This window comes from Sturnus vulgaris, chromosome 8, assembly GCF_052056855.1.
Source record: "Sturnus vulgaris isolate bStuVul1 chromosome 8, bStuVul1.hap1, whole genome shotgun sequence".
In the NCBI taxonomy this organism is placed as follows: Eukaryota; Metazoa; Chordata; class Aves; order Passeriformes; family Sturnidae; genus Sturnus; species Sturnus vulgaris.
In genome coordinates, this window is record NC_142250.1 from 2,991,812 (window position 1) to 3,014,761 (window position 22,950).

The 22,950-nt window shown below is 44.2% G+C and overlaps 1 protein-coding gene across 2 annotated transcripts in view; it reads right to left on the minus strand.

The window, feature by feature from the left end:
• Window positions 1–35: 35 nt before the first annotated feature.
• MCU (mitochondrial calcium uniporter) overlaps window positions 36–22,950 on the minus strand; it is a 77,238-nt gene continuing 54,323 nt past the window's right edge. Inside the window, exons 2-8 of one of the 2 annotated variants that reach the window (XM_088168569.1) lie at window positions 12,370–12,439; window positions 8,368–8,538; window positions 7,763–7,867; window positions 5,384–5,544; window positions 4,709–4,912; window positions 3,110–3,226; window positions 36–2,010 (exon numbers count right to left, since the gene is read on the minus strand). In XM_088168569.1, the coding sequence (XP_088024695.1) occupies window positions 1,894–2,010; window positions 3,110–3,226; window positions 4,709–4,912; window positions 5,384–5,544; window positions 7,763–7,867; window positions 8,368–8,538; window positions 12,370–12,439 (945 nt within the window). In that variant the 3' untranslated portion in view covers window positions 36–1,893. Of the gene's footprint in view, window positions 2,015–3,109; window positions 3,227–4,708; window positions 4,913–5,383; window positions 5,545–7,762; window positions 7,868–8,367; window positions 8,539–12,369; window positions 12,440–22,950 lie in introns of both variants that reach the window. The other variant, XM_088168570.1, reaches the window with a different exon arrangement.

Sequence of the window (22,950 nt, forward strand, 5' to 3'; positions counted from 1 at the left end):
CAGCTGGGGAAAATAACAATATTGAAGAGCACTGATTCAAAAATTGAATAGTTATTTATTGTTCCAGAAGTACATTGCTCTTTTATACATATTTCATAAATGATACAGGATTTTACACATGTTCAGGTTTTTTTTTTTTTGTTCTTTTTTTTTTTTTAAAGAAGGACTTTTCTCCATGCTCCCTCCCTCATCCCAAACACACACCAAGGATTCAGCTACAGGATTGTGTTCACTTTTTTTCCTTTTAAAACTCATCACACAAACAGGATAAAACAGATAAAAAATAATCACACAACGTAATTAAATGGAAAGACAGAGGAAAAGGGGAAGGGGAAAAAAAACCCAAAACTAGAAACATGCACCCATTCGGTCCAACATGCCACTGAGTGAGAAGAGGCAGCAATCCCAGCTGTGTTTCCACATCTGCAAGGCACCTGGCATCTAGTTAATACTGAATTATTTTCTTTCCTATATTTTTAAAACATGGCTCTCCAAAAAAACCAGAAGCCTCTTTCCATGACACAGTGAGGAGTAGTAGTGAAACATCAAAAAGAAGCAGCCAGCCTTTCTGTATATAAAGCTTAGTGTCCTTCTCCCACCTTCATCCTGTCTCCACAGCATTTATCAGCAGGGTGCTAAACCAGACTGACCTGCTTTGAGTGAAGAGATGTTTTATCTGCTTAGAAAGCAGCCAGCCTTGGCTAAGAGAGAGGGCAATGGGTTGACCTTCCTTCCTTTATTTCTTTTTAGCTAAGAACAAGAGATGTCATTAGCCACTCCTAAGAAATTCTGACCTGTGGACACGAAGTTCACTTAAAGCTATTTAATCAGGGGAAAGTGCTACAGAACCAAAGCAGTTCTGTGTCCTGCACTGTAAGATCCCCAGGCTCTCAAAAAGCCTCTGGGCAAGAGAAATGCTTTGAGGATATATGAAACCTTCTATCCCATTACACAAGCAGTCGAGCATCAAGTTTCATTATTCCATGCTCCAAAACTGTTCATTTAAAAGCAGGAGTCATGATTCCAGCAACAGTTTTGTAATCCTTTAAGCCTTCATAATTTCATAGTCCAGGTGGCTCTCAGATTTGGGGTAGGAAGAGGGGAACCTCCCTCTCTTAAGACTGAATATAAAAATCCGCTCATGCAATGCTGCCATGGATTTCTAGGAGGAGCTCAAGGGCATTGGGACGCAAAGTTTATAGAGTTATTATTACGGAATAATCCAAAATATCAAATGTCCAGAAGAAAACTCATTCCTTCTCTCACTTGGCTACAACCAATCTGTGCTACAAATAAGCAAAGGAGGAAGTCAGTGGAGCACAGGGGGTGGGCTGGGAAGGGGAAGCTCACGGTTTTCCAGTAGAAAGCAGTCTTGTAGTAACTTTATAAAAGAGACCAGGTCTGACCAGAAGTGTGCGTGTTAATGGCGGTGGAGTGCAAGTTCTGATCACCAGCCAGAGCTCCGGGTGGCTTGGATTCTTTGTTGTTTTTTTTTTTTTTTTTCTCCTTTTGTTTTTGTTTTTTTTTTCAAGAGAGAAAGAGAGATTGGAATCAGGTAAAGGAAAATTTAAAAAGCTAAGCAGGCTGCTGGTGTCTTATTAAGAGGCAGACCCTGCAAAGCTGGAAGAAGACACCCCAGCACCCCAGCATTACATTCTTTTCATGAACCCCCCCAATCCTGTATTTGTACACAATCGCCATTCTGACAGTTTTTAAAACGTGACTATTTGCCAAGCCCTTTTCAGAACTAACATTCCACAATGTCCCATCTTCAGATTTAAGAGATTTTTTCCCCTTTTACAGTCCTTTGTCTTGATTAAAGGTAAAAACCCTCCACCCCCCACACCACGTCCCAGCTTCCACCTGCAATGCTTTAATTAAAAAAGGCAAGAGCTATGAACAGGTTTTTTGCCGGGGTTCAGAGCTTCTTTGCTGATCAGTCCTTTTCAGAAATTTGCTGGATGGGCAGATGAACTTGCAGTGGGTCTCGAAGTCTCTTAAGGTCCAATTCTGCCTAAAAGTAAAAGACACATTATAAAGCACAAGCTCCCAAAACAACTTCCCCCCATTTCCAACCATTTCCCTTTAGAGAAAGAAAAGTTTTCCCGCATTTCCTTGGTTTTTTCCCTGTCCAGCAGGAAATTACCCAGGGTGAAAAAAAGTTGCAGGTTCATATTTAGGAAAACAATTCTCAGCTGTATTTCTCTGAACTTGTCTGCACACAGCCACTTAAAGGAATAGGTTAGGAAAGATTTGGATCCCTGTAAACTCACTGGAATATTTTTTATGTTGAAAAGCCAACAAAAACCCAACAAACAAACATCCCAACTAGATTATTAGGGATGGTTGATTCTAGAAGAAAAGCTCCAGGAAAATATGGCAGAAACCCCAGGAAGACCTGTGGGTCCTTCCTTCGGAAGTTTGTTCTCCAAGGCTGGGGTAGAACTCATCTTGCCCTGGATATCTCACACTGTCATTTCCAGAGCCTGGAAATAAAAGGATGATAGAGAGCAGTGAAAAATAATGTGGTAACTCTGATTTTTCTGCTCACACCATCCTTCAGCAATAAGGCTCTGAAAACACAAGGAAACATCTCTATCAGGGTCCTTGCTGAACAGATCCCACGGTGTGGATAATCTGTCAAGAGTGTCTGTCTCCAGAGTCTGAGAAATCTGCCCCCACTGACTCGAACAATACAGCCACATTTTCTGAACATTATTTTCCAGGACTGCACTGAAGGAAGACCTGAACTGAATGGATGCAAGACTTCATTCCTCACTAAATCCATCTGGTGTGTAGGAGCTGAGAAGAAAAGAAATCTTGAATTAGGCTCCTCTGAGGCATAAAGACTCTAAAGCAACTCAAGATTTGCCTGCAGTTTCTGAAAGGCCTCTAAGGATTGATATGGGTTTCATGTTGATTTACACTTCCAGTAGTTCTATTCCTGGGAATATCAAAGCCAATTCAGTGATTGCAGTGGGGCTGTGACAAGAAAATGGGCTGAAAACCTAAAATACATTCATTCTTGCTTGAGGTGTGTCTATTAATAGTAATGAAGAGCTTGCAAGCAGTAATTTCTTTATCTTGTTTCTGGAAAAATTCTTGTTACCTGAGCAATTGCATCCTTGAGTTGATTGTATTTCTCTAGATCAAATCGTGTCTTTTTGGCTCCTTTATGGAAAAATAGTAAGTACTGTCTGTCTCTGGCATCTGGATAAACATATTCCTAAAGAGAAAAACAGGAGAGAAAACAGGAATAAAGCTACAGCAGGGGGGCAGCACAGGATGCCACAGCACAGGATGTCTCAGATGTGTTGGGGAGAATGACCAGCTTCTGACAGAAGGTACAAGCCTGGTCCAAGCTCACACAGTGGTGGGTGACCCCTGCCAGCAGCTAAACCCCCACCCAGTCACTCACTGCTGCACAGCTGGATGGGAGAGAGAAGAGAACTCAAAGGTAGGGAAAAAAAAAAAAAAAGAAAAAAATATGTGTAAAGTTAAAGACGGTTTAGTAACTGAGGGAAAAAACCCACAACAACATAACAACAACATAAGAGTGATGCAAAAGCAATCACTCACCACCTCCTGCCAGCAGACCAATGCCCAGCCAGACTCTGAGCAATGGCTGCTTTGGAGGAACTCCCTCCCAATTTATTACAAACTGTGCCATTATGGGGTATGGAGTATCAGTTTGATCAGCTCAGGGCAGCTGTGCCAGATGTGTTCCCTCCCCCCAACCTGTTCCCAGGGATGGGAAGAGGGGGGTTGGAAGGGGGCAGACCAGGGAAGAACAAAAACCAGAGAAGGCCTTGATGCTGTACCAGCACTGCTGTGTTACCAAGTGCCAAACACTGCACCACACCAGCTGCTCTGAAGAACATTAACTCCATCCCAGCCAGACCCAGCAAAGTCAGACATTTGCTTCTCTACTCATTTGTTACACTCCAACAGTGAGTTACTATCACCTTCCATCCATCCCCAGTGTGTGAATCCTTCCATGCAGAGACGACGAGAACTAACATTTCATACTGACAAGTTTGTGAGGAAAAAAGGAGGGAGAAAAGCTATAAATACTGTCCCTGAAACGATGCAGCTGACAGACCCTTGGGACACCACGCTGGGACACCTGCAGCATCTGTTTTGACAGCCTTGTGACAGTAGAGACACTTGGAGCCCTCCCTTCCTCATTATTTAGGCAGGATTAGGAACTCGTGAGACAAACCACGCACTAGAAAATCCACAGGGAATGTCACAATTACAAGGATTCAGAGACGGATTCTCTATCTGGATGGGAGATCTCTGAAAGGCATTTCCAACAAGATCCCTGATCCTTGGGATCTTTAAAAAAGGCTAAAGTGGCATGTGAGGGGGGTGGACTTTCTTCAAGCTCAGAAGTACCTCATGCAGCCATACCTGTCTGTACTGACCGTATCTGCCAGCAGATGAATCTGTTTGGCTGCAGCAGTCAGCCACCAAACACAGAACAGCATTTCTGGTAAGATAACCAGCCAGGACCCCCATGAGAACACCCCACAGCCACACACCACCCTCCCTGGGCAGCACAAGTTAAACAAGTGGCATCTGGGCTCCAACAGGATAAGGAAAGGCAAAGCAGCTTCTACCAGGCACAACTTTGCTATTTTTCTAGGGAGCAGAGCCCAGAGAAAGTCTTCTACTGAAGTGTCAAGATCAGCACAACAAGTCCTACCTGGCGTGTCATTACGAAATAAGCATACATTGCCATGGCACTACCATAGGTGATGAAATAGGTCACTGGTTCCATAATGTCCCAAGAATATTCCCACCAGGTCAGGCGGGCCAGAATCCCAAACTGAGTGGCCATATAGGCCAGGCCTCCCCACAACACCAAGGTTGTCCTCTTCTCTGCTTTCCTGCTGAGTTCCATCCTTACCTGCAAGAAGGCAGAAACACACACCTTGTAGTCTCAGAAGTAATTATGTTCATATTGTTAAGAGATAATAATAGTCCCTTATATCAATAATAACATCAAGTGATTTGAAACATGATTTGATTACACATGATGCTTATATAAACAAACCTAAATTTCTTTTCCATCTTTATCTTGTAGTCATCTATATTTACTCTGAGCATGCTCTGAATGCCTCAGGAAAGTATTTATTTCTCTATGTTCAGAGATGTTCTGTTGCATTAGCCCCAGTCTTTATTTACTAACAAGCTCATTTCCAATTATTTAAAGCAAGGAAACAAAATATTCCAGAAACCAGAAGCAGACATGGTTTGGTAAACACTTGGTCCAGTGATCTTAAAACTACGTGAAGCATGCCAAGAACCCAATTAAAACCTGGAAATATACTCAGGCTGCATTTGGAGGATAAATACAACACACTGAGAAACTCCTTACTTTTTCTAGAGGTGCTAGTTGCTCCTTCAATTGCTCTAGTCTCCCTATCAGCTCCTTCTCCTTGTTCAGCTGGTGCTCCTCGATGCTCAAGGCTGTGTACAACTGCTGAACCAACGTCTTCACATCATTCAGCGTCGTGGCATTTTCATGGCTTAAGAGCTCTAGGGAAAAACAGAGGCTGCATTTTACACCTGTGCCCACAGGGCTCCTCACGTGCCCTTGGGAAACCGCTATTAGTCTGCACCGGAAATGAACAAAAAATGTCTTCTCAACAAAGAAGTCCTTGGAAGAGCTCCAGCACTCTAAGACAATGTGATTCCCTTGAAAGAAAACCAGGCTTTACTACTGGATATTCCTAAAATGTGATAAGAACAAGGAAAAGAGAGATGTCCTATAAAGCTGGCCAGATGTCAACAGCTGCTCTGATTCATATTTATACACAAGACAAATGAACTAAACTTGCTATGATCCAGCACAGCAGCTGTCAAGACACACAGGCAGAATTCAGACTACAGACCACCAGCTGTTAACCAGAGTTATTGGTGGTGGCAGATGAACACTGTGGGTTAGGGACCCCACAACAGCCTCAGCAGCAGCCAAGCATTTTGAGTGCCTAGAATTGTTTCCCAATGCTTGTGTGTTTCCCTTTGCTGTGCTGCCTGCAAAGGAGCAATGTTCTCCCTCACTAGAAACCAGCACAAGGCCACAACTCAAAAACACCTTTATCCTTGCATTCTAACTCGAGAAGGATTCCTAGAAGATACCAGCTCACAAAGGAGTTGTGACTACTTGTATTTTCTTACAGTCCACATGGAAAAAAACAAAAGAAGAATTTTGAAATTGAAGCAAAAGATTTTGACATTAACCAAATAAAATTAATTTTTGTGGAATCCTTGGACTTGTACCTAAAGTTACCGAAATATGATTTTACCAACTCAAAAAGCTACAGACAGATTAAGTTTTAACACCAGCAGCTCAAGAGAAAAAAGGGATTCAGTTGCCTGTGCCAAGACACACGAAGTACAATGCACACAATTTCATTCTAGTTAAAGGGTTCCTGTTCTGCTACGAAGAAAAATCCTACTGAGGTGCCCATCAAGAAGTACTTATTTAAAACTACAGTACTCTGGCCTTTGCATTTTCAAATACACAAGGTGATCTTGTAAAAATGCAAAAGCAATAGCTGAAAAGTTTGACAGAACTAATCTCAGTGCCTGTGTGCAGGCACATTCATTTCAGCACGAGCTATAGAAGTCTCCTTGGCAAGTGCATCCTAGGAGACAATTTATGTAACCTTGGTGATCCCAGAGCTCACCTATCAGCACACAGGGGGTGACAGAGCAGAGGAACTTCTTTGTGTGTGTGATACCCAAGGTTTAGATATCCAGTCTTAGTGGAGAGTTTTCTGCTAAGGTGCTTTTAATGAGATGGGGGAAAAAAAAATCATCTCTAGTAGAGGTCAGTCTATCCCACATTTAGGGGAGAAAGATCATTTCACCCAGCACTGCACTTCCAATTCCAGAATAACAGAACAATAAAATCCCCCACATCTGTGAGCCAAGAGCCAGACAGAACAGCATTTCCCAAGCTGTCCCTTTTGTTTAAATCCTCAGAGATAACTACAGGCATGCAACAACCTGGTGTTCCAGGCTATGAAGCTGCCCAGAAGAAAGAGGGCAGATAAAAACACTGAGCTCCTGCCTCCCCCACTAATGCTGAAGTGTCTCAAAAGCTTCTTGCAGGTTTTCATACCTTGAAAATCACCCATGTCCAAAGAATAATATTGAAATTGATTTTCTTATTGACTCAAAATAGGTCAGTTTCCCTTCAATTCCTACCTGATTCTTCATAAGACAACTTTCTAAGGGCACAGACTCCTTTATTTCACTGTTTGGTAGCTAACAAGGTTTTGAGGTTTATCTGCAATATTCAAAGTACCACACTTAAATGGAAACAATGTTAGCTGTCTAGGGAAGCAACAATTCATTCTTCCAAAACAGACAATCTAAGTTTCAATCTAATTCCCATCTTCTATTGTATTCCTTCAGAACGAGTTAAAATAAATTACTTTTCAGTAATTAAAAAAAAAAAATTTGAAAAACTTTGAAGTGAAAAGGAATTCTATTTCTTTGCTTATGCCTCTTGAGGGCTGGGGGCACCAGCTTTGAACAGAATGAAATATCTGCTTTTCATTAGTGATTACTCTGATTGCTTGGATATCTCCAAATTGGCTCTAAGGGCAGGATTAGAAACCACAAGGCTTCCCTTTAGAAACAACGCTCCATGATCCTGAACAAGTCAATAAAGCATGTTGCAATGAAGCAGGGAACTGAATACTGAAATGTAGTCCCAGGGCTGAGCACAAGCAGGCTGCTTTACCTCTCTTTGGTGGTCTGACATGGTAGGAGACATCATTAATGATCAGCTTGAAGTCATCCAGCAGAAGCAGGTCTATGCCTGTGGAGGAGGCCACACGTGTGCCATCTGTAAGGAAAACACAGATGATGCATTAAGCAGGACGAACAAAGGATTTAAATCCTTTAAACATGCTGTGGCTAAGTTGTAACACCGTCCCAAATCCAGCTGTTTGGTTTCTATTCTTTCCAGACGATTCTTTCCTTTCGCCAGGACAAGGAAAGGTGAAAGTGACTGAGTTCTCATTGCTAAAGCAGGATACTGTTTCCCGTGTACCACCTTCCACACCCAATTCCTTATAAATTGATTTGAACCTCATTGTAGGCTGCACAGCTTGCATCTTTCCTACTAAATAGTAAGGAACTCAACAGAAAACATCTCCATTAGGACTCATTTCCTTGGCAGCCCCGGCTACACAAGGTTCTTACTCTAGGAATAGCATTTCTACCTTCTGCTCTTTCAGGAAGGTCGAGGAACTCGCACCACAGCAAACTTTGACTTCAAAAGCAAAGGGCCGGATGCAAACAGCTGGCAAGCAAGGAAATCAATTAGTTTGTAAACAAGAGTACCTGCTGAGTAGATTGCAACCCGATCAATTCCTCTGTCCTCTGCTCGCAGCTGTTGCAAGAACACCCCCACAGAGTCTGAGATGGGTTTCAGGGTGAACTGGCAGCGCTCGCGCCGCGATGGAAGACTCACGGAAATCACAGGCAACCCGTTTTGGTAAACCACTGTCACTTCTGCAGAGACAACAGAAATACAAGCTGATCACTACGAGATAGATAGCACATCTTCTCTACTTGTTCCATGGAGGAAGAGGCAAACCTGATTACAGTCTGAACATAACAGACTAAGCTTTTGGTTTTCTCAAGAGATGTGGCCAAAGAAAAATTGAAGTAAGGCTGAGATTCTCACTCTAGTAACTCAGCAGTAATTTTCTGTACTTTGTAAAAGTTACTTACTCTAAACACAGTCATCTTTGTTCTAAAGGCAACATGATATCTAAAAGCCTTAACATGACAGCACAATATGTTTCGAGAATAAAAGCATTTTGGACTATGGAAGACAAAACACTGCGGTTTATATCAGGATTTATAGCTCAGGAGACAAAGGCAGATTGTCTCTATTAGGAAACATAAAGGAAGGACCCACTTCAAATGTTTTTTTTTTCTTGTTTAGTTCTGGATTCCTCCTCCTTGTCCTGAGGCAAGACCTGACAAGAAAGCAGTCAGGAGCATGAGGTTGTAGGAGAGCAGCACTCCGAGTTTAGGCTTCAAGGTCACTTCATCTAAAATTCATGGGATCAATACGCTTTGTACTTCTCCAGACAGGCATTACTACTTAGGTGTAGATAAAACAAGATTTTCCATTTCTTTGGTGCTGCCAAAAGCTCTTCTGAGAGCATTCTTGAGCGTTTCTGTAATTCTAAAATCCATGACCTGCATGAGCTGTAAGCTGGTTATTATTTTACTGCCACAACCTGCTCGGTGTGCTTTATGAGATCCATAAAGAAAAAAAAAAGAGAGGTTAAAAGTTCATATTCCCTAGGTGCCCTTTACTGAGGCTAAGTGATAACTGTCCTCAAGTGAGGTAGTTGCTATAACAGCACACCTCAAAATGATTTGCTTTCATAGGTATCTTTCTTATGTAAAACATAGAGGTTTTTTTTTTATTGCTCAGAGCACTTGCTATGTCTCGAGGATGGTGCAGTCACACCCGCCCACAACTCATCTGCCTCAGTAGCCCAACCTGTTGTAGCTTTGGTCAACTCCTGTCTCCTTAAACTCACTGAACTCATGGACTGACATGCAAAGTCATTTTAAGCAGCTAACATCAAAACCAGTCAGTCAAAAGTCAACAGAAGTAGAAATGAAGGCAAATAATGTTATTTTAACTAGTAAAGGGAACTGTGAGGACAAGTCCTGGGGCAACACACCTTTCCAAAAATGAGGGATCGTGGATATTGAGAAAGGATGTACTAAGTGCACTTTCACAAAGTCAGAAGAATTCTCATTCTTAACTATCACACACCTTCATGAAATCAATCAAGCATAAAAAGGCTTTTTCTCCCTTGCAAGGGACTGCTGCCTTCAAGTCCCTAAAGACTGGATGGAAGCAACCAAGTATGGACACCTAAAACAACTTAAGCATCCTAAGAGGCCCCAGTATTTGAAAACCTATCAATGCCTATTCTCAGGACTCAGACATCAGGATTTCAGTAGCTTGAGTGTTTTGAAGCAGAGAATTCAGAAACAACAATCAAATATTTACTGGAAAGAAATAAAGCAAAGTGCCAATTTATTTGGACTGTCAGACAGAATTTAGAGCTCCTTAGCAGCAGCTGTTATGACACCAGCTATCCTGTTTTCTTTAAATTTAAAATGCTACCTTGACCACACAGGCACTGAAGCAGTTTTTTTGCAGAGCAGAAGAGAGAACAATGTTTGCATTGACACTTTTTCCATGTATCCCCACTAGCACCACACCATAACCAGAGCACCAGGACTGCCAGGTCTGCAGGAAGTGCCCACCAGGAACAGCCCTGCTGCAGTTTAGGAGTGATCAGCATTAGGAGCACAAACAAAGCCTCTCACTAGGATTTCCAGCTTAGGTGAAGTATTAAAGACCAAATTATTTCCCTTCAAAAGACAGGGTCGGTAAGTCTGTAAATACAGCTGCTTTATGTATTCCTTGCAAAAACCTTCTAAAAGTAATTTCCTAGCTTAATTCACTGGCAGGGAAAGTCCCTAAGTCCAGGTCGATCCTCTCATCACCTCCCACGCAAGCAATGCTGACCAGATTTTTACTGCATTGAAGAGGGAAGAGGCAAAGAAAAGAAGGAAATCTGAAGGACACAATAACATCAACCTAACAGACAGCAGCAGGCAGCTCCAGGAAAAGTTATTAACAAGCCCCTGTGATGTGGCTGCCTCACTCTTCTCTCCCACAGCCCTGTGTGTCTTCTGCATCTACTTCACAAGTTACTACGTGGACAAAGCATTTGGCACCTCACTAATTACAGAGCTAAGGTTTCAGCCAATCCTCTGCTAGTTAAATTTAAAGCCAGGATTTAAATGCATGGCAAGCGAAAGAAATTAATTTTATACAAGTGTGCTTCACTAACATTTACAGTCACCTACAGCCTGGCTAGGAATGGTGCTAAATAAGACCATGGAGGATTTGAGAAGCTTTACATGCTATATTAAGCCTGGGGTTGCTTTGAGGTATGAGCTCCATCCAAGCACCACAAAGTTTTGACTCAATCATATGTGCATCAGCAACAGGTCATGGGTCTTTTTTTTTAAGATTTCCATTTTTGCCTAAGATCAACTTGAGCAACAAATTAGGCCAAAATGAAGAAAGTGTGGACAAATAAGTGAGTGTTGAATACTGGCTACTAGTAAAGGCAAAGTTATCAGAAGAAATAATGAGAGAATTATTCAAGCACAACATGAGGAGAGGTAAAATCAAATCAGGCAGATATCTTCTGAACCTTGCACATCCTCTACACTTCTACCTGTTTAAGCCCCCAGGTTTTCATGTAAGCTCTGCAGAGCAGTCATGTTCTCTTTGTCTTTGCACACTTGTTATCCTGGCAGCAGAAGCAGGAACCTTTCATTTATTAGCTTTCAGACCTTATTAACAAGCCTTAACAAGGAGAGGATCCACTCAACGCTCATGTCTGTCAGCACAAGTGCTCCATTCCTTGTGCACAGCATGCAGATGTTAAGCAGGCAGAGAGCTGAAAGCTGCTCCTTTCCTCTTTGCACTGTGGCACACTGAGATTTTCAAAGTTCCACCAGTGCATCCTTTTGCTTTATGCTCTGACAACCTTATCAAAAAAGCCTCGTGTTTGAGCTGTCCTAGAATTTAAATAAAGGAATAACACTGCCTTGGCTTCACAACTTATTCACTGCAGTAAATGATGCTTTTCATTTTAGCACATAGCTGGTATGAACTGCACTTCTGTTACATAAATGGACTTAAGGGGGCAGGTAGGGTCAGGCTGAAGGGACCACAGTGAGTCTTTTGGTGCCACCTTCCTGCTCAAGCAGGGACATCCCAGAGCACAAATAACAGGATTGTGTCCAGATGGTTCTGGAGTATCCTCAGTGAGGGAGACTCCACAGCCTCTCTGTTCCAGTAGGAGATGATGTTTCTCCTCATGTTCAGGTAGAATTTCCTGTGCATCAGTTTCTGCCCTTTCCCTCGTGTCCTAGTGCTTGGCACCACTGGACAGACACTGGCTCCAGCCTCTGGCACCTCCCTGCAGGAAGGACAGCACCCTGAAGGGCAGGGATCATACAGACCTCACAGCTACACCAGAAAGGAGCCTGGCAGAAAGATTTGGACAGCTGCACGCAATTCCATCTTTCTTTATAAAGCCCGTCCAGTTTTTTAAGGACAGTTCATAGAAAAGCTGCCCATTGCCTTAATTCTTCTCGACGTTGTTCTCTCTGTCTCTTCCTCAGCTCCAGCCTGGACTGGTGCCCAGCCAAAAAAGCCTCAACCAGAAAAGGGGGCAGGGAATGAAAGGCGAGTGAGGGAAGTGGGTGCACGCGTGTACTCACCATCAGAGGGCACTACGGTACTGCAATACACCACTCTCACGCTCTGCCAAGGAGACAGCCGCTGATGCACCTGGAAAACACAGCAAAAAGGACAAATGTTCAGAGTCTGGCAGGATCCGGCCCAGCGCCACCCCCTGTGCCCCCTTCCCCAGTGCCCTCGCCAGGCGCAGGGACAGCCACAAAGCCGGGGCACCTGTCAGGAACAGCCTCTTCCCTTCCCATCTGTCGCCCCACAGGGTTTCCCCCCGCAGCCAAGTTCACCTCTACACACCTAGCCGAGAGTCTGGAGCAGAACAGCTGTGGCTTGTTTGCCTTCGTGTGACATGTATTTTTACAGCCACACGGTCAGGCAGTTTCAAGAAATCCATTGAGCTTACTACACAGACACAGAGTAGAAACCAGATCAAAGCACAAGGCTTTAAAGGTTAAAAAAGGAAGTTTTCTGCATTAACCAGGAGGGAAGTTTACAGAGTTGTGGATTAACAGGTTCATTCTCTTTGGTTGTTTTCCATGCCAACATTACTTTTTTTTGTGTCCTTACGGAGGGAAGCCAAACTCTGAGACATGCAGTAGTAAACATGCCCGTGAGTAGAAGAACAAATTGTTCCAGCATAAAAAGCAATAATTGTAATACTGAGCTATAAAACTAAAAAAAAAACCAACAAGCCCAACAGGAAGAAAGCACATGAATGGGTTTGTATGTTCTGCAGACTTAGCAAGAGACTCATTTGCCCATGAAAATCTACAATCAGACTGATATAAAGTCTTTTAGATTAGATTACACTGGTTATATACTAATCCTTCCCCAAGACCAGAATTACAACCCTGGCACAAAACAGCCCAACTGTAAACCAGAGTAATACATAACACACCAGTTCTCACCTGTCTCTGGTGGTTTATATTTCAGTGGCTAGTCTCAGATTTTTCAACAGCTGTTGTCCAGTTTGGACATTCCTATAGTCTGGGATACTTTTTCTTTGCTGATTACTAAAACACAGCTGGCAAACCTACATTTTTATAAAGGTATCTTACAGGGAGGGCTCGTTTAAGTGAATTGCTAATGAAGTTTGCAAACAAAACCCAGGTTATTGATTATTTCTCTGCCAAATTATCCAAACCTGTGTGTTTCATGAGGCTGCCTTTGATAATCTACTTTAAATGGCTTTAATTGCTACTTCCCTTGTCCTCTGAAGCCTGATTTCCAAACCAAGGATAGTTTCCACTAATCCTTCTTGAAAGCAGGACCTTTGGCCCTGATAGTCACTGCATTGACAGCTCTAGAAATGCACTGTGATATGTGCTGTCTGTATTTATACTTCATTTCTATCAGTTTTGACAATGAAAATCAGTCATTTTCAATTTGCCTCCTCTCAACTGCATTTTCAGCTTCCCAGGGTGAAATCAGACACAGGGAAATAAGTGGGCACCAAACAGCTGTAACTCAAGTGGGAAGCTGAATGTTTCAGCAAAAGTAATGTTGTATAAAACACTTCTGTGTTGGGAACCAAAGGGCAATTTTGCTTTTTTGCAAGTGAAACAAGCAAGCCTTCTTGACTCTCTGACACCATGTGCTACTGGTTGAGGAACCAGGACTACTCCTTCCACTTGAAAAAAACCCAGGTTTTAGACTCAAAACTATCTGAGAGAAACACAGCTACAGCCCCACATGCTTTACAAATCTAGCTCTGCTGTCTTGGCATTACTATTATATTATTAACAAAGTCAGAAGCTTCAAGGATCAGATGCGGTGCCACATGCAAATCGATTTTCAGAAACAATTTTTACCTAAGGAGGGGGAATTTCAATCCTTCCAAAAATAGTACCAGATATAAAAACAAGTGGGCAGAATTCACTCAGTGAGACACAAACTCTCCTCAGTCAGAGAGCACTACCCCAAAGGCTGCTTACAGACCTGTTCTACTCAATCCCACAGCAAAGCTAGCACTGATATGAGGTTTTTACAGCTTCACTCTCCTCCTCTACACAACATAATTTACCCATTTTTCAAACACTGCACAGCACGACTCTGCCTTTCTAGCAGATGTGCACGGCAGCCCAAAAACGCAGTTCTCAGAACGTCCTAAACCCCACTAAACCCAGCACTATCCCACTGCAAAATAACCACGTAGCTGGGAGATATTAGCAGGTAGCACATGCAAAGACTTTACCTTAAGGCTATGAGTATCTGGCAGATACAAGCTCACTCCAGAAGCCTCCTGCCCTCATTAATCAAAACAGGGAAAAGGCAAAACAGGTTGAAAAAACCAGGGCATGTTAGGTGACTCATCAAAAAGCTGAGGTGTGCCCAGACTTAACCCCTTGCATGATTCTTTCATCCCAATATAGGCTGAACCCCTCTGTTTCCTTAGCACTCTCCTCCCCAGCAGAGTGCTGCCAGTACATTTTACAGGAGAGATGCTCTTAAAACACTTGTACCTGTCACTCCTGCAGCTCTGAACTATGCTGCAGGTACAATTCCTTATTGGCAAAAACAGACTCTGCTGGCTAGGAAGGGCAAAAAGCAACAAATGAACTCAAAACTGAGCAGAGACCAAGATGCCATGATATGCCATCCAAGGTTAGCAAGAGCTTAAGGAGTCATCCATCATTTTTATTCCTGAAGGGAATTGAGATGGATAGAAATGTTTGAAGCCATTATCTGATGTCTGCAGTTCAACAGCTTCCTACAGAAAGGTGTCAGAAGGCTGAAGCTGGGGATCAGAGCAGTGCAGGGCAGAAAGAACTCGTTTCAAGTTTTACTGACCAGATCTGCCCCTCAGGCAAACAGCCAACAGCTCACCCCAAAACCCCAGCAACAAACAAACTGTGGAATAACTGCACCCAAATTTCAGTCAAGACAGACTTGTCCACCTCTCCCAAAATAAGCAATACTTGGGAGTGTGAAAAGCACCAAAGCCAGACCACCGAAATGAGAAGCTTTAAGCACTAGGATAACTTTCTGGGTCTCTCAAGAACACACTCAGGAATTCACATTCCACATCCATCAGATCCTTCATTTCCTGCCTTATCTGCAGTAAGATGCATGTTAAGAGGCTCAGGGTTATGCAGCAGCTGCGCTCCCAAAATGATTAAAGGAGCAAGAGGAAAAAAGTCCCAGTCCTCTACCTAAAATTAATGCTTCCCCCAGCATTATCCAGGTCTGTCTTAGATAACCCAAAGGTAAAAACAACAGCATTTCTATAGGTCCTAATGTAGCTTTCTCAATACTACCTGGGTGTCAGTTAATCAAACCCTCGCTGGAAAAATCTGCTTTTGGCTACCAGTGAGTGCTCTCTGATGGAAAAAGAGGGAGCAACTCCTGTTTTCCAGGTATGTAATTACCAATGATGGAATACTAACAACTTTAGGAGACTGAGTCTCCAAACCCCAATTAAAATCAGAAAAGAGGTTGGCCGAGGGGAAAAAAAAGAAAACACCCCAGGCATGAAAAAGGTGAACATCTTACTCTAGAACCCAAGTAAAATGTGCTGCTAACTCATTACCTGGAGCTGCTAACTCATTACCTGGAGTACATGTGCAGCAAGAACTGTAGAGCTTTTGTGAAAAACAGAGCATTCCCTGCATAAAAATTTCTTACAACAAAGTAAAGCATTTAAGAGACACGTTTCCAAGTGCTTCTGGCAACATCTATTTTACAAACTATGAGGGACCTCCTTTATATGAAGCTGCCTTAACTCTGGTACAAAGCAGCTCACCTTTTCCAACAAGAAACAGTTCCTTTCCTCTCTTCCCTGACTTTTGCTGCATGAAGCACTGAAAAAAGTGCTCTAAAAGTGGTTATCCTAAAACCTGCAGGCTGGAATCTCAGTGATGAAAATTGCTGTGAGCTTCCCCGAGCAGCCTCAGCAACCCAAGCCACCCACCTCAAACATGCTGATGGGCTCCATTTATCCATCTTTCCCTCATTTCTGCTCCTGTACTCAATCTGTTAGATTTTGGTCTCTCTTGAACAGTACCTCGATCCTAAATTTATCAAAGTCCCCTTCTGCCCTCCCCTTTTCCTTCCCCTTCATACCAGCTGTAAAGGAGTCTCAGGGCAAAACCATGCCCTGACCAAACCTGCTGTCCAAGGGATTGACGTGTGACTTCCCAACACAGACAGTGTTTTTGCACCAGCACATAAGCTCAGACTGGATTTAAGTACATTGAGCTGTGAGGGATTTACTGGGGCCAGCTGCCCAGCCAGCTGCTCCTTCACTGCTCAGGAACAGGACAGGAGGATGTAGGATAAAAGGATAAAGGCAGGGAGATCAGTCACCACTGGCTTAACAGACTGGACTAAGGGAAAGTTGATTTACTTGCCAATTAAAGCAGATAATATCAAGAAACAGGCTGAAATGAACACTTTCCCCCTAACCCAACCTTTTATCCAGGATCCAACTCTGCCCAGAAACCCCTCAGCCACTGCTCACAGATTCCTCATCCCCTGGGTACCCCACAGAGACCCCTCAGCCCCAAACACCCCACAGAGATCAGCGACCCTTCAACCCCAGACACCTCTCAGCCTCCTGAGACACCCCACAGATATCAGAGACCCCCCCTTAGCACTGTGACACCCCACACAGCCATCAGAGACCCCTCAGCCCCATGGCACCCCACACAGCCATCACAGACACCCCTCAGCCCCATGGCACCCCACACAGCCATCACAGACACCCCTCAGCCCCATGGCACCCCACACAGCCATCACAGACACCCCACAGCGCCATAACAACTCACACAGCCCCCAAGGACCCCTCTGCACCAGATACCCCAGATATTAGGGACCCCCTCAGCCCCGGGCACCCCACACAGCCATCAGAGACCCCTCAGCCACAGATATCCCAGATATCAGAGACTTCTCAGCCCCATGACACCCCACACAACCATCAGAGACCCCACAGCACCAGACAACCTCACACAGCCCCATGACACCTCACACAACCTTCAGAGAGACCCCTCAGCCCCATGGCACCCCACACAGCCATCACAGACACCCCTCAGCCCCATGGCACCCCACACAGCCATCACAGACACCCCTCAGCCCCATGGCACCCCACACAGCCATCACAGACACTCCTCAGCCCCATGGCACCCCACACAGCCATCACAGACACCCCTCAGCCCCATGGCACCCCACACAGCCATCACAGAGACCCCACAGCGCCATAACAACTCACACAGCCCCCAAGGACCCCTCTGCACCAGATACCCCAGATATTAGGGACCCCCTCAGCCCTGGGCACCCCACACAGCCATCAGAGACCCCACAGCACCAGACAACCTCACACAGCCCTCACACAGAACCCACAGCCCCATGACACCTCACACAACTTTCAGAGAGACCCCTCAGCCCCATGGCACCCCACACAGCCATCACAGACACCCCTCAGCCCCATGGCACCCCACACAGCCATCACAGACACCCCTCCCAGCCCCAGGTAACCCATCCAGTGACCATTAAACCACTCTGCCAATAAAACCCTTCACTGAGCACTCACAGCCCGTTCCCAGCCCCTCACTGGGGGGCTCTGAGGGCAGTGGGGTGACGAGGGGAAGATGGCGGCACCTCATGAGGGACCCGCCTGCCACCAGCACCTGCCAACTTCAGCTAATTCCTGCTAATTCCTCCTCAGCATCCTCCCTGCCTTCCTCACACACCTCCAAAGGGATCGAAACAGGTCTGTCTGCCACTGGAGATGCCTGCCTGCATCTCTCACCCTCCCCTTCTTTTCTTTCTGAAGTGCCTGGACACCACTGCTGGCTACCAGGATCTCTCTTTGAGAGAAAAAAAATGATTAAAAAAATAAATTCTCAATCTTCCCTTGAAATTGAGCCTTATTTTACCTGGGATCTCCAACCCTGTATGGAAGACCTCCTTCAGCTTCTTGCTGTGGTCTCTGGATACATTCACATTGCCAACATACAAGCGTAATATTTTTGTATTTCCCTCCAGGAATACACCAGGCTGCTGTTCAGGAGTTTGGGATGTGATAAAACACCCTGCAAGGGAACTGCTCACACTGCATCCCTGCAAACCCTGTATCCCAGAGCTGTGTCCTGGTGTAACAGTGATGGGTGTTTGTACCACTTATTAGTGATTTGTCTGGAGTCTCTTCTGCCTTCACTCAGAGCCAGGATTAAAAAATACACGAAGGAAATGGATTTTCTTGTGTTTGGGCTTGGTTGTTCATTAAATCTTATTTAAAGTACAGAAAGTTCAGCACTTCTAGCCACCTGCTAGAAGCAAACAAAATGGAGCTGAACCAAGCTGCAACAAGGTCTGTTAAAGCTAAACAGTCCAATAGAGAATTAACACCTATATTAATTATACTTTTAACCCAATAATCAAATTCCTGTGACCCTCATGCAGCACTAACTGTCCAACCAGAAAACACTACCTGAAACCCATAAAGAAGGAAGCTGAACACCAAAAGAGACACCATCAAAATCCTCCATCTTGTCCCATACCTATTACTATATTATAAAAACCTCAAATATAAAACCCTTCACCATGTGAAAGCACACACTTCTATTTAACTACACACCCATGATTTTAACTCCATCACTCAAATTTAAAAGCCTTCTCCAAGGCCCCAGGTCAAAAATAGTGTTCTCTGGGGGGTCAGTGCCAGAAAGCACAGAAAGATCAAAACCCCCAGGTTTCTGGGATCCAACACCCTGGCAGTGATAGCAACAAACCACAAACTTCTGAGCACAATTTTCTCTAAGTCCAAACTGCTGCCTTTTTCAGTCGTACAGCTCGTCTCCCAGGAGCCAAACACTTGTCTGATTAAATCCCACTGGCTTGAGCTCATTCCTCTCTCTCTCTCTCTTTGACAGCACACCCTTATTCCTTCCCACTCAAGAGGTCAGATTTTGCACCAAAAAGAACATTTTGCGCCCACTGCCTCCACAGGGCAGCGTTTCATGAAGATGAAGGTCAAGCAAACGAGAACCCGTTTGAACTGCAGTGCTATTCTTCATGGATTTTCTTCTTCTGTATTTTAAAACCAGGCTATAGACGGACACAAAAAAAAAGGCAATGCCAGCAAGATGTGGGAAGTGTTATTCTTTACATTTGGAAGCACTTTGTATGACCTACACGTTAGCAAATGATCTGCATTTGCCTCGTTCCTGCCTGAATTTTCTCTTCTACCAGCATTAGTACAAAGCTCTATCACATCTGCTAGGAAGGGAACATAAACAGGAGGTGAGCTATAAATACTCTCTTCTCATCCTGCTTCCTTTGCCCATCTGCCTAAAAAGAAGCAGGTAATCCACAGTGTCCAGGAAGGGGAGGGGGTAGGAGGAAGGAGATTAATTCTCTGCACAAAAGGGAAAAAGCTTTTTTTGAAGTAACTTCCATTGTGCCTTTCTCCCAGGCATTACTGCAGCTCTGGAGACACTGAAACAAGGAGTTGCAGCAGGAACTGTTGTTGAGCAGGAACATCACTGCATTTGATAGCTTTGATTGAGCCTCTGGGAGACAAGAGAGGGAAGAGGAGTTAATAAAAGGGAAAAAAGTTGAGCTGACACATTAAGCACATCAGTCAGGCAGAATCTATTGCTTTTAACAGGTGCTTCCCTTGCCATCATCCACATCACTTTCTGCCCAACTAAAAACCAAATCAAAACCCCAAACCAAAACCTTCTTTCAGTCTATATTCTTAATTTTAATGCAAGTGTCAACAACATCCAGAGAATTACTTAAGACAGATGATAGGCAGGATACACCAGACCCTCACACTCCCTCTTTTATCTAACCTCCACACAGTCCTTCCTACCTCTGGCAGACAACACAAAACAGGGCTGGAACTTCTCCCTGACAATCTGTGATGCCAGATCAGTTTCACCATGAAAATATTTTTGTTTCACTGGGGCAGGATGGTTCGGATTCCACTTCTTTAATACAATCCTCATGGTTACCAGGGGAAAATAAAAAGCTGAGAATTTTAACTCCTTTGGATCCTGAAGCCTTGAAACACAGAAACCAAACAAAACACTGGGTTGCATTTAAACCTGTGTCAGCTTTGAAACCTGAGAGCTAAATTACTTTCCCTAATTTCCAGATTCATCATTTGAATCTTACAGAAAAGGTTTATGACTATTTTCTCTTATAACTATATTAGGTTATAACCCTTTTCTCAAAATTAAGAGGGCTGTTCAACCACTGTTTAAAAAAAGTTTGAAGACTTCAGTGAGTTCTGAGCTTACAAATTTCACAAGTTTTGTCTCTTTCAGCCACTCACAGCTGGGAACTGCATAACTAAGAGAGAAGGCATCAAATGGATTCCCCTCGGCGATTTCCCCAGGGCGGCTTAGCTGTTGTTTGTTGTTTGCTTTCTTGTTTGATTTTCTTCCTCCAGCACTTACCAACCCCATTAGGAAACTCCTTTAGTTAGGCAACTCCCTGTTAGAGTCAGTTTAAAACCAGAGCTCTTGCCCCTCTTCTCTCATTACAAAAAGACCTTCCTGGTGAGGAAACAGCACCTCCCCGACATCCCTGCACTTCCAGCATCAAGAACGAAACAACAAGCAGAGTTACAGAGCGAGATTCCCACAAGTGCAAGGAAATTCCTTCTGCCTCGGTGCGTGCTGGGGAGCAGCCAACTCGCACTGGTTTTCCAGGGAAATCAACTCAGAAACGAGGGAACCTCGCTTTCAGCTCTTGAAAAGACACAGCAGGCTCTTGCTGACTTCGGAGTCGGCGCCAGCACATGCACAGCTTGGGAGGATCTGAAATATTGAGAGGTGCAACATCCTGCAAGCCACAGCAGCCCAGCACATCCCACTGCTGGGGGAGCCCTACACCATCAACTCCCTGCAGGAAAGAACAACACAAAAAAAAAAAAAAACAAAAAAAAACCCCTCATCTCTCTGGCTAGCCTTAAACCTGGGTTTGGTCCAAAAAGTGGTGGAACAGAAAGGTAAGTAGTCTCAGATAGTAAGAGGCTGTACCCACAAAGGCACACCCAGTCAGCCCACAAAAAGTGGTTCCTTCTCTTGGGTTATGAGCCTTACAGGGTGAGCCTAGAGGCCAAACTCACTTTAGGATTAAATCCCTTATGAGGCACTTAGCAGGGAAGTTTAAGAGTGCTGTCCAGAAGTGTCAGACAAGCTTTATAGACACTCAGATTCTCACAAGTTCGGATCCTAAGCAAAAAACTAAGTTTGGCTAAGAATACCTGCAGCCAATTAACACTGGCCAGGTTTTTTCTGGAAGAAATACAAAAGTGTAGAACATTCAGCTTGGCATTCTTCCCTGCTTCCTACAATCAGTTTGCAGCAGTTTACCACCAGGTGTGATTAGTAGAGTAAAAATCAATCCTTTGCTAATCTCACACACATCTCATGAAGCCCTGGAAGAATCCTCCAGTTGATTAAGGATGGATGCCTGACATTCTCCCCCTGGATACACTGCCTGCCACAGGGATTGTTACTGTGCAACTCTGGCTTCTAAATCCCTTATGTTCCCTGGCATGACTAGAGCAACAGAAGGAAACAAAAAAAAAAAATTCCAATAAAAATAGATGAATGTTTTAAAGCCATTAAAGAACTCCATTTCATCGTTCTACCAGACCACAGATCAAACATACTTACATGCAAACTAAATATCCCTGTATGTTAATGTTTCATGTCCTTTAGTTAACGATGTACTTTTACTTATTTTGCAGGATGGCCTCCCTCCTGTGCCCTGAGAGAGGAGATGGTGCAATGCTCACCTCCTGTGTGCCATAAGTACGTGCTTGGAGAGGCAGCTTGGCAGAAGTTGAAGCAAGAATGAAAGGCATGAGTGCTCTGCAGAGGCAGATCTTTATTGACACACTTATAACGTGCAGGAAGAACACAAACATGTTAATTTTGAACCTGATGCTTAACTCATGTGTTAAATTCAGTTCTGAAGGTTTTTCCCTGCTCATCTCACCTGGTCTGTTTGGGAGAGGAGGATGATAGAATCCTGGAATGGTTTGGGCTCAAAGGGACCTTAAAGATCATCTTGTTCTTGATCACTCCCTCTTCCCATGGGCAGAGACTGAGACTCTTTCCACTATCTCAAGCTGCTCCAAGCCCTGTCCAACCTGGCCTTGGACACTTCCAGGGATCCAGGGGCAGCCACAGCTCCTCTGGGCACCCTGTGCCAGGGCCTGCCCACCCTCACAGGGATGAATTTCTTCCCAATATCCCATCTATCCCTACCCTCTGGCAGTGGGAAGCCATTCCCCCCTGTAAATAGTTTATCTTTTGGTAGGTTCCCTTCACGTACAGGAAAGCCAGTTAGGTTACTGCAAAGCTTCTCTTCCCCAGGCTGAACAATCCCAATTCTCCCTGCCTTTCCTCACAGAAGGGGTGCTCCATCTCCCTAATTATACAAAAGTGGGATTGACCCCTTCTGTACAACACCCATAGGGTATCCTGCAGCATTCTGTGCATGGTTTCAGAAACACAAACAACTTCTGGCTCCTCTGGAGGAGGCAAAGCTTTCATCACCTGTGGGACTGCTCCCCAAACCCCAGGCCTGGCAGCAAGTGGGGCTGACTGGAACACTCACTGCTTCATCATCTTTGGCAAGATAAGCAG